Raw genomic sequence first — 11,357 nt, forward strand, 5'->3', positions numbered from 1 at the left:
GAAGGCCCCGAGCAAGTTTAATTTACCTGGCAACGCAAGCTAGCTGAAATATGATTGGTTAAAAACTCTACCATAATAAATAAGTTATTTATCGAGTGGCTTTCAATGTTATTTAAAATAACAGCCACTCAACTAAGTGGAAATAATATGATGTAAAGAAGACAGAGGATAATTTTGTTAACATATTTATGAAAATAAAATAACATAAATTATAAAACAACATAAAATACATAAAAGTAAATTTACTTTTCTGAGAATGTTTAGGCCAGCAGAGAAGGCCTTGCTGGCCCTCAGGGTCTGCCACTGATTTTAGTATATCGAAAATTCTATCAAATGATTGAAATGAAACTCTGCTAAAAATAAAATATTTTTGCTTGGGGAAAGATACAGAAGACAAAAAAAAAAAACCCACAGCCAACTATTTTTCATTTTTGGACAAACAACATTTTTTTACTTGAATTCAAACTGTCCTTAGCAGCACACTATTGTCCTCCCTAGACACGGTAAGATTTTAGACAATTCTTTTCATGTTTTGGTCTATAGATTGAGTGACGTCACAACTACAGAAGAGATTTTGTCGTCTAAAACTGCACATTTGACCAAACCTGGTTTATTTAAAAAGTGACCAATATGAACCACAACTGAGGCAAAGTCATTGTCACCTATTAAAACCGCCTTTGAAAAGCAATGCACCGACTCTCGTCAGCGTATTTGGGGCACTTGCTTCGCGGCTGTCTGTTGTTACACGCTGCCAACATGCGTCATACAATACAATATGGGCCGAATTAGAGTTCTTTTGGGCGTCCTTAAGTAGCGATTGAACTTATTTTTGGGACGGCGTCATCTTGTTAATGTCAGTGGCTATTGTTTTAATGGCAATATAAAATGGCCTCAACTAAAGTCTGGAATGTGAGTGAAGAGACAGCCTCAGCCATCACGCTGCGATGCGCTGCCGGGAAGAACTTCAAAATAAAAGGAAGGAGGAATTCATGTCCATATGTTATTTGGTAAGGTTTATTTTGAAGTTGGCTCTCACCACATTGGCCGCGTGTTATGGTCATGCATAGCATGGGCACTTGTTCCTGGAGTTGGCTTGACTTTTTCCTGACAATCTACACTAAATAAATATATAAATAAATAAACAGGTTCCTGTAGCAGAAAAGATGCCTTGAGCATTTTTTTTGAACTGAGGTACTCAAATTACTCAAGCATCCATCTATCCATCTTCAACACAGCTTTTTTTTTTTTTTTTAAATGGCAAAAAAATCTGCCGATTTTTGCAAAATGTTCTGTTTTGTAGTGTGAATCAAATACGAAAGTATTGTGAAACAGTCAACTTTTTTCCCTGTAATGCTTATCTTTGTTATTGTAAGCATGATGGGACCAAAAAAAAAACCCCACAGGCCTTGAAAGTGCATGGCACACACTGCCACACTGCACACAGAAGGTGGAACACACGTCAGGTTAAATCCTCCCTTTATCAATTAAATAAATATCCAACTCTGGATGTTTACTTTTCCAAATTAACTGCCATCTAACTTTATCTAGTCCTGTTTGCTTCAAAAAGGACGGCATCCAATTCAGCTCCCTCCTATTCACTGAGGCTTCTACAACCTGTATCGCATTTTGGCAACGGAGATATCGCACTTGTCTATCTTCACCGGTGCATGTGGAATTGTAAATGCTGTTGGTAATTTTGTTGAAAAACACTATGTACTGTATATCGATGGTTGGGTCTCAAACTACTAACTTTTATTAAGCATTTGCTTGCTTAAACATTTACACCTCTTGCGTTAGGCTCGACGCGAGGTGCACTCAAACAGAAAAAAAAAGTTCCTCGATGCGGTAAACGATAATAGTTACAAATCTCTGAATAATTTGGGCTTTCTATCAATCAATAAAAGCTGGTATACATCAAGAAGACTGATGGGGTGAGATTACTTTGCTATTTTACTTAATAACAATACATCTTTAGGTAACGCACAATAGCTGCAGCTGTAACAAAGGATTCTCTTGAAAATTTACCAGCAAGTAACAATAATCCCACAGAACACAACATAAAATATTGACTGTAATACAATCATAACAACTATTCCTACAAACGCCTTGTTGGTAGAAGTGGTGACAGATGAAAGATGAGAAAATGAGTCTCCATTTACAAGTGGGGCAGAGGTGTCATGATCACAGTGTGCATGATGCCACATATGTCTACGACAAGCTAAATTTGAAAGTAAAGAAGAAGCTGTTGCATCCGTTGACGAATACAGAGATCGGTTGAGTTCTCCTGTCCCGTTTAGATCCACTTCAGTTTCAAGCATCGACGCTGTTCACTTCCAAATACAAATCTACACTCCGCACCGACACTCCTCTGCTCATCCTCAGCCCCACCAGCCATCCATCCAGCCTCAGTAGCCCGACTTCGGGAACTACCTTTACATGGTGTCGGGCAAAACGGAGAATCCCCGATCACAGCTACGCAAAGAATTTTTTTTCCTTCTCCCTCTCAGCTCTACTTCGACCCAAAACATATCAGCTCCGAAACATATCAGCAACAACAACCGGCCGCACCAACGTAGAGTGTCCAACAGTGTTGACATGTCTGCTGAATAAAACGAGGCTATAAAAAATATTGCCCACCACAGGTGCAAAAAACACAAGCCTCACGGCTGTCAAGGGACGACAGCCAAATAACGCAGATATTCCTGCCATCAAAAATCAGTGTTGGAACATGCATGCTGTGGAGAAGGCGCAACTATCAACCATAGAACCCTCTCCTTCGACGAATGTTACACCCAAAACGCTGAGAACGGTCCACAATGGGTCCATATGTAGGACAACAGACACCATATGACGTAAACAAATGGAAAAAAAAAAACATCAACAAAAAGAAGAGCTCTTGAAGACTGCTGCCAGTTAGCGCACCATCTTGGGAAACACAATGCTTAAGTCACAATTAATTACAATCATTTGTCACAATACCAAATCAAACCAATAGGCTTTCATTCTTAAGTCTAGTGGTTGGGATGTCAAATGTTCAATGAGATTTTATATTCCCAATATCTAAATAATAAACTCATATTTTGTGGCCTTTAAGACTTCAATATGGATAAAAATATCAGTAGTGTGTGAAAGTGGGTCTGGGTGTGTATTTCATATCTATAAAAGTTATTGAAAAAAAAGTTGCCTTTTTATGTTTTGTTGAGCTAATACAAAGAAAAGGAATTTGAAGTTGTTTAGCTGTCAGTTGTTGTTACAGTAAAATATTTTGCAAATATATTTTCGACACTGTCAATCTTTACATCATACAAAAGAACGGTATGCCGATTGAGACAACTTTACATCAGCAAATATGGTCACGCTCTACTGCCCCAAATAGGTGCGACCAGTCTGAGTTGGTACCAACAAGTGAAAAAGCTGGTTGCACCAGTGCTACCAATGCATCAGTCAGTTTGTTTTGTATATGTAATATGGTGAGGTGATCATACATTTCTATGGTTTATGTGGCCCATGACAAAAATAAGATTGAAACCTCTTATTTTGAATCTTCAGTGAACCTCACATGCATTTTTTTTGAAATGTTGGAGTGATTGAAACCCTGAACATCAGAAGTGTGAGGTGCTAACAACTCAGCCATGGTGCTGGCCACTATACCCAAACAATTGAACCACTTCCTTCCATTCCTAATGTGTAACTGATGACTAAGCAGATGTGTTGGCCAACTGATGTTTGCGTATAGTAGAAATATTTCAGTTTGTTGGGATTTCCAATCAAAACAAAACATCACATTATTTTTTTTAATTTTATTTATTTATTTATTTTTAACCAGGGAAACCCTGCCTGCTAAAATGGTCACCAGAGGCAATTTCAGTGTGACAAGCATCTTGAGGAAATGTATTGGCATGGTGAGTAATAGATGTCGACACAAAAAAACGAAACGATCAAAAGCAGTCATAACTTGAATTTTCAACAAGATGTATACCTCGAATAGAATGAAATACATATGCTTATAGTCACCCATCATGCTTTGACACGCAATTCATTCATTTTGCGAAATGCTGGCTTTTCACCCAGCATGCCCAACTGCATCGCTCATACATACTGTATTTGTCCCGCAATGACAACAGTTACTTGCACCTGTTCCTGATTTGTTTCCTCTTGATTGTGTTGTTGAAAATAAACTCTTGGTCTTCTTCTCTGTTCAGTTAGCTATATTTGGGTTGGCTATCACATTTTTGGATCATCAGAAGGACCAAAATAGGAACGCGAGTAACATTACACAGGATCGAACTGCTCTTTTTCTTTCAGTACTTTACATTGTACACCGAATAAAAGGGGCAGTATTTCTAAACACTGTCAATGTTGTTTTATGTTGTGTTGCTATAGGAGCTGTCCAAAATAGCCATGCCGATTGTGTTTAATGAGCCACTCAGCTTCCTCCAGAGACTCTCGGAGTACATGGAACATACTCACCTTATCCACAGAGCATGCGCTTTGTCTGACTCCATAGAACGCATGCAGGTATGAAGTAATGACTCTAGTGACTGTCAGTTTGTCAACAGTGTTCGGAAAAAAAAGTTAATACAGTGGTGTCTTCAGATACGAGTGACTTAGTTTTACGAGCTATGAGCCGTCATTCATGAGGTTCTACTGTACTTTAAAAAAAAAAGGAATATAAACTGAAGACAATCTTTTTCACCTGATGTATTTAATTGTTAATGTTGTAATGTAGGGCGGCCCGGTAGTCCAGTGGTTAGCACGGCGACTTCACAGTGCAGAGGTACCGGGTTCAATTCCAGCTCCGGCCTCCCTGTGTGGAGTTTGCATGTTCTCCCCGGGCCTGCGTGGGTTTTCTCCAGGTGCTCCGGTTTCCTCCCACATTCCAAAGACATGCATGGTAGGCTGATTGAACACTCTAAGTTGTCCCTAGGTGTGGATGTGGGCGTGGATGGTTGTTCGTCTCTGTGTGCCCTGCGATTGGCTGGCAACCGATTCAGGGTGTCCCCCGCCTACTGCCCGAAGACAGCTGGGATCGGCTCCAGCACCCCCCGCGACCCTAGTGAGGATCAAGCGGTTCGGAAGATGAATGAATGAATGAATGTTGTAATGTAAAAGCATAAAAAATGTATGTGCATTGTTTATAAATGCAGCTATTAAATTCATTTTCATTTAAATCTTTTTCCATATCATTTCGCTTTTATTTTTTTGTTTCCGGTCAGAGCAACAGCAACCCACTCAGTGTAATCTTTTCAACAAACAAAAAACAAAAGAGCAAATTGGTAACAAAAGTCAATTTTGCCTGTAAGGGAGTAGGAAGAAGAAAACTTAATCCCACTCCCATCAATTATTCAAATTGCCCACATTAGCTACTCTGCTACTATGATACACTGATAAGCAAGTCCCTGGAGAGCAATAACTATTAAATTACCCCCCGCCCCCCTCAAAAAAAAAAAAAATTGCTAAGGACTTAGCATGGTGGTGTTAACACTCGAAATATCAATAACCAATAATTTCCTGCTGTAAACACACACACACACACACACACACAGACACACACACACACACACACACATACGTACACACATAAGTACATACATAAAATCGCGAAAGAATTAATTGAGTTAATTGAGTTAAAATTAACTTGGAGGTAACATACCCCAGATGGCAACTATACAGTATGAGCATCATCATCCAGCCAAGGCGTACTCTCGCTAATATCTTTTGTCTCCATATGTCCCTACCACATAGCATGAAAGTTTACCCATCCAGCATTCAGGATGTTTGCCACGAGGAATATTTACCATCACTTTACAACACCAAGTGTGCAATAACCGACAACCGATAGGCCACAATACAACATCAGGTTTTACTTAAGCCTTTTGAATAATTATTATGTCGTTAAAACAATGCGTCAGCAATGCGGCTGCTGATTGTATTAATACGTTTTCAAATAATTTAATGTCTGGCTTTGTAAAATGCTTTGGGAATTGTCTGTTGTAGATAAGTGCCTCTTAAGTCTTTTCTATTTACTATTTAGGGTCAATTTTAATACCCACCCCTACCCCGAAAATATGTCAGATGAAGTAATGTTTCAATTGGAAATTGTTCACTGATGTCGGCACAATTGGCAAATTGGGATTTTCGGAGCAAGTCCAGACAGCATCTTGAAGTAAACTGAACATTAACCCCCCCTCCCCTCCCATAACAACAGGTTGTTGCTGCCTTTGCGGTTTCAGCTGTAGCATCTCAATGGGAACGGACTGGAAAGCCATTTAATCCGTTATTGGGGGAGACGTTTGAACTCACAAGGTACAAAAGAATGCTTGAGAAGGCTTGTGCTTCCACCTCCCAAAAAGTCAGATTCATCTGGTCTCTTAAATATTTTTTTTTCTTTGTTGAAGAGAGGAAGATGGCTACAGATTGATCTCAGAGCAGGTGAGCCATCACCCTCCTGTCAGTGCCTTCCATGCAGAGTCATTGAAGCAAGAATTTGCATTCCATGGATCCGTCTACCCCAAACTCACATTCTGGGGCAAAAGTGTGGAGGCCCAACCTAGAGGCACCATGACGCTGGAGTTATTGAAGTGAGAACTTGTTGATATTCGGTTGGAACGATATTACTGCTCTCAATGATACTGCTTATTGTGCTTTAACAGTATTCTTAATGATCCTCTGTTACCTAAGAAAAACAGTTCTGTGAGGTGAGATGCACATTTTCTATGGGCCATCCTAAGCTGTATATGTTTGTCAAACTTGCTTGTGTTTCCCCTTGACATTTCAATTATTTTTTTTTGCACCTGTGGCAATGTGCATTGAGCAGCGACATGTCAATGTAATCACTTTGTTTTTCTCCAGGCGTGACCACTCAAACCAAGGGGAAGCTAATATTTGCAGTCGTGTAACGGTTGCATTGAGTGTAAATCCATTAGTCATGCCGAGAGTGCTAACCCAATGTTAAGTACTCCAGCTTGTGCTGCGTGAGTTCATGTTAAGTAGAACCTCTGAAACTTCAAAGCTGTTGATATAGCGACCCGGGCTGATGACCCGGTGACAGGGTGGCTTTGGAGCTCGAGTTAGTGGGACTTGGACAGCGTAGGAGTTGTCAGTGTTACACCCACACATCAAAATAATGACATTAAAATTATAGGGTTATTTGGCACAATGGACATTTTTATACAGTACTACGTATCATATTGCACTGTAATTTGTGGGTTGCTTGACTGTAATTCCAGCATTGTTTTCCCACACCTCTAGAGTCTGGGGGCACCATGTTTGGGGATTATTTATCCAGGAAAATGTCAAAAACCCTTTTTGAATCATTCTCACATTAGTGTTTACTAGGTTTGAAATGAGTCCTCAGGTAAATTAAGTACCTCGACATTTAAGAAAAAGAAAAAAAAAACCTTTCTGACTCAGTTAACAAATCAAGCCAGACGCAGCAACACTTCTTCATGGTATTCATGATGATAACATGCTGCCATTGAATCGAGAAGGCTAACATCAAAATAAACCTTACCAAATAATACATGAACATCTGTGCCTTGGTACACTTTTATTTTGAAGTGGTTCCCGGTAGCACATGGTTGCATTTCTTGACTCATCTTCCTGAAAGGAGTTGAGTCCAGTATATTACCATCACAAACTATTGCCACCAACATCAATACAACGCCATCCTGAAGTCATGTTCTGTAGCTAATTAGGGACTTTAAAAAAGCTAATAAATTACCTTGACAAGGTGAAGAAATTATTAATATATGTCATTGGCTGAAGGCAAAACTTCTACCTTTTTGTCTCAGACTGGTTAATCCAGGGGTCGCCAACTCTGGTCCTCGAGGGCCCCTATGCTGCATGTTTTAGATGTTTCCCTCCTCCAACACACCTGATTCAAATGATCAAACCATCAGCAAGCTCTGCACAAGCCTGATAACGATCCTGATCATTTGAAGCAGGCATGTTGGAGGATGGAAACATAAGGTATGCAGGATAGGGGGCTCTCAAAATCGGTGACCCCTGGTTAATCAAACTAGCAAAGCATTCTTGAAGATGTTGTGAATTTCTTTCAGACATAAAGAAGCATACACATGGTCCAACCCAATGTGCTGCGTGCATAACGTCATTATAGGAAAGATTTGGATCGAGCAGTACGGAACAGTAGAGATTGTTAACCACAGGTACCTTGACAGATATTTTCTTGTAAGCGTGGAAGCATTTTCAGCGATGTACTACAGTACTGACATTGTGCTGATGGTGATAATTTAGCACAGGAGAGAAGTGTGTGTTGAACTTCAAACCGGGTGGAATGTTTGGGAAAGAGCTGCACAAAGTGGAGGGTCACATACAAGACAGCGGGTAAGAGCAGTCCAATTTGTTCATGTTCAGTGTGCCAGAAATCTTGAACTACATCCGGTTTGCATCTGTGCTACTGAACCAGGAAGAAGAAATGCCGCATGATTTATGGCAAATGGACTGAGTGCATGTACAGTGTGGAGCCCAAGGTTTATGAAGCACATAAGAAGTCTAAGAAGGCAGGAGCAGACTCAAAGAAGCTGAAGGAGGTGAGTGTATTTGGAACCGCATTGGCTATATGGAGCTAAAAACACCTATGGCCCCACCGCACAGAGTGACTGCAGCGTACAGGGTTGCGCAACAAGTTCTTATGAGTGGGTGACCGTCGGCTACAAGTTTTTATTCGGTGTCGCAACACAGATGTCACAGTCACCTAAAATGCTAATTCTTGTAACATTTCTCACCCAAATGATGTTTCCTGGTTCAAACCAATATGCTTACACCTCTGTATAGGAATTTGCAATTCACAACAGCAGTTTGCATTTGGCTAGCTATCTATGTAGATAATATGAAAATGCAACTTTCCATCGAATAGTCCACTATTGTGGCTGCTTTAGAGTGCCTCGTTGGGCGAATGTATGCGCAGGTCATGGGGGGTGGGCGGAAGAGTGAGGGCGATAGGGAGTCTGACGAGATAACCAGTGTTTGGAAACGGACTTCAGGCTGGTGTGTCTCCTTTAGAGTGCCTCTTTGTTGCAGCAGTTGTAAGCCATGGATGGCAATTATTATTTATCCATATTGCACAAACATTTATACACAAGGTCACAAAAAAAAAAAACCTGATGTGCTTGGAAAAAATAGGAAAAACATTTTTGAAATCAATGTCTAAAATACATTAGGGACACACCAAACCATCTCTGATCAAAATTAGCTGTTGACCAGCGTTATTATCACTCTTCTCAGTAATCGATAGAAAAGCTATTACAGCAATAAACTGCTTCCTATAATTACTTATCCGCTTTTTGCATGTAGTCACTGGTATTTTTGCCCATTTGTCTTTAGTGATGAGCCTCGCCTCTTTCAGGTTGAAGGATCTCCTTGCCATCACCCTGATATTGAGTTCACTCCACAAATTTGTGCTCGAATTAGAATCAGTACCTGGGCTGGGCCACTGCAAAGTGTTTGTTTTGTCTGCTGACCAAGTTTCTCTGCAGACTACCCAATGTTGTTGAATCTTGATGGACTGCTTGTTTTCATGGTGCCATTTACTGTGACTGGGTTACCTGGTCCATGGCTGAAAAAATACTTCCAAAGCATTCCCAGCACCATGTTTTGACAGTGAGGATGTTGTTCCTAGTGTTGAAGGCTTCCCCGTTTTTTACACCAAATGAAGGATTTAGTTTTACGAGTAAAAATTCCAATTTTTAATGCGCAAATTCAGTTAATGTGACAAATATTCATGCACTTGAGAATGAGCAATCAATTGCAGTACTCAGATCTCCTCTTTTTTCCAATCAGCATCTTGAGTTTAAGCATGTGACACAAGCTCTCTGGAACAAAATGTGACCTCCTGAATGACTGAACTTTTCATGAAAACTTTCTTTCACCTTTGTTGTACAAGCAATGGTGGCCCGGTAATCCAGTGGTTAGCACATCAACCTCACAGTGCAGAGTTACTGGGTTCGATTCCAGCTCTAGCCTCCCTGTGTGGAGTTTTCATGTTCTCCCCATGCCTGCGTGGGTTTTCTGCGGGTACTCCGGTTTCCTCCCACATTCCAAAAACATGCATGGCAGGCTGATTGAACACTGTAAATCAGTGGTTCTGAACCTTCTTAGAGGTACCGAACCCAAGCAGTTCATATGGACGTTCACCGAACCCTTCATTCGTGAAAAACAATGACTTTTTACAAATTCTAGACATAGAAATCACAACAGTCACACGTTGCCTACTGAGCAAACTAAATGTCCCGCAGCACTGATTGGACGAGCAATGTAATGTGATCATCTGGAGCCAGTGATGGCACGCACACGTACACGCACGCACACATGCAGGCACGCACACTGAGATGAGCGACAGCCGGAACTTCATTAATAGAAAGTCCACCTCCCCTCATTTCCTCCTCCCAACGCTCACGCTCGACTTGGGACCAGTCCGCTCGGTCCGGGTCGATCACGATTGACACATTGGTCACCCCGACCTTTAAAGCTGACTAGCTTAGCGCTTAGCGCTGAGCACCGTTGTTTGCGCTCGAGCAGTGATTCAGTTGTCATCTGATTGGTTGCCCTGATTGTCAATCAAAACGGGCTCGATGATAGGCTGACGTAGTTAGTTCTGTGAATCCGAGGCGTTTTCGATGCTTGTCATGAGAAAGCCCGCGAGCCGCATTGAACCAGCCAAAGAGCCGCATGCGGCTCATGAGCCGCGGGTTGGCTACCCCTGCCCTAGGGTTCAATCGAACCCAGGTTAAGAACCATTACTCTAAACCAGACCTGGGCAAATTACGGCCCGAGGGCCGGATCCGGCCCGTTGGTCTTTTTAATCCGGCCCGCCGAAGGTTGGTACAGTACACAATTAAGGTTCGATGTAAATGATTGCATTCATTTCATTTGGACTTGTAATGACAGGCATTTCAACGCCAGGTGGCAGAATTACTTGAAGTTGCAGAGCACAGGGAGGGAGAGGGAGACGATACGGAAGCCCGCAGTAGCGCTAACTCAAGTAACTCCGCTCGATACGACGGAATAAAGCCCCGTTCACACGACAAGATTTACTCCGACGCTGCACCGACTCTACGCCAGTGGAGCGTTCACACGTGCAAATTTACTTCGACGTAGCGCCGCTCAACAGCCTAGTGCGCATTAAATTTGATCCACCTCAGGGAGGTGGTTTAAAAATTTCCTCCGAAGCAAATGCTCGTTTGCGAAGCAGCACCGAAGCAAATGTGCGCGTGTGAACGCAACTGGCGTAAATTTGCTCCAGAGCAAATGCTCGCTGCAGGGGAGTGGCCTCGCTACGCTCGCTACCAGACGCACGGAATCCGACAGTGACGAGGGGGCCAGCGACACAGACGAAG

At 41.7% G+C, this 11,357-nt stretch overlaps 1 protein-coding gene across 1 annotated transcript in view; it reads left to right on the forward strand.

The window, feature by feature from the left end:
• Nucleotides 1-11,357, forward strand: part of LOC109512965 (oxysterol-binding protein-related protein 2-like) — a 21,940-nt gene that overhangs the window by 3,780 nt on the left and 6,803 nt on the right. Inside the window, exons 4-10 of the mRNA XM_019865101.1 lie at nt 3,827-3,902; nt 4,384-4,518; nt 6,209-6,306; nt 6,399-6,581; nt 8,061-8,168; nt 8,257-8,346; nt 8,429-8,552. Of these exons, the coding sequence (XP_019720660.1) occupies nt 3,827-3,902; nt 4,384-4,518; nt 6,209-6,306; nt 6,399-6,581; nt 8,061-8,168; nt 8,257-8,346; nt 8,429-8,552 (814 nt within the window). The remainder of the gene's footprint in view (nt 1-3,826; nt 3,903-4,383; nt 4,519-6,208; nt 6,307-6,398; nt 6,582-8,060; nt 8,169-8,256; nt 8,347-8,428; nt 8,553-11,357) is intronic.

Source organism: Hippocampus comes, unplaced genomic scaffold, assembly GCF_001891065.2.
Source record: "Hippocampus comes isolate QL1 unplaced genomic scaffold, H_comes_QL1_v1.1 scaffold124, whole genome shotgun sequence".
Lineage (NCBI taxonomy): Eukaryota > Metazoa > Chordata > Actinopteri > Syngnathiformes > Syngnathidae > Hippocampus > Hippocampus comes.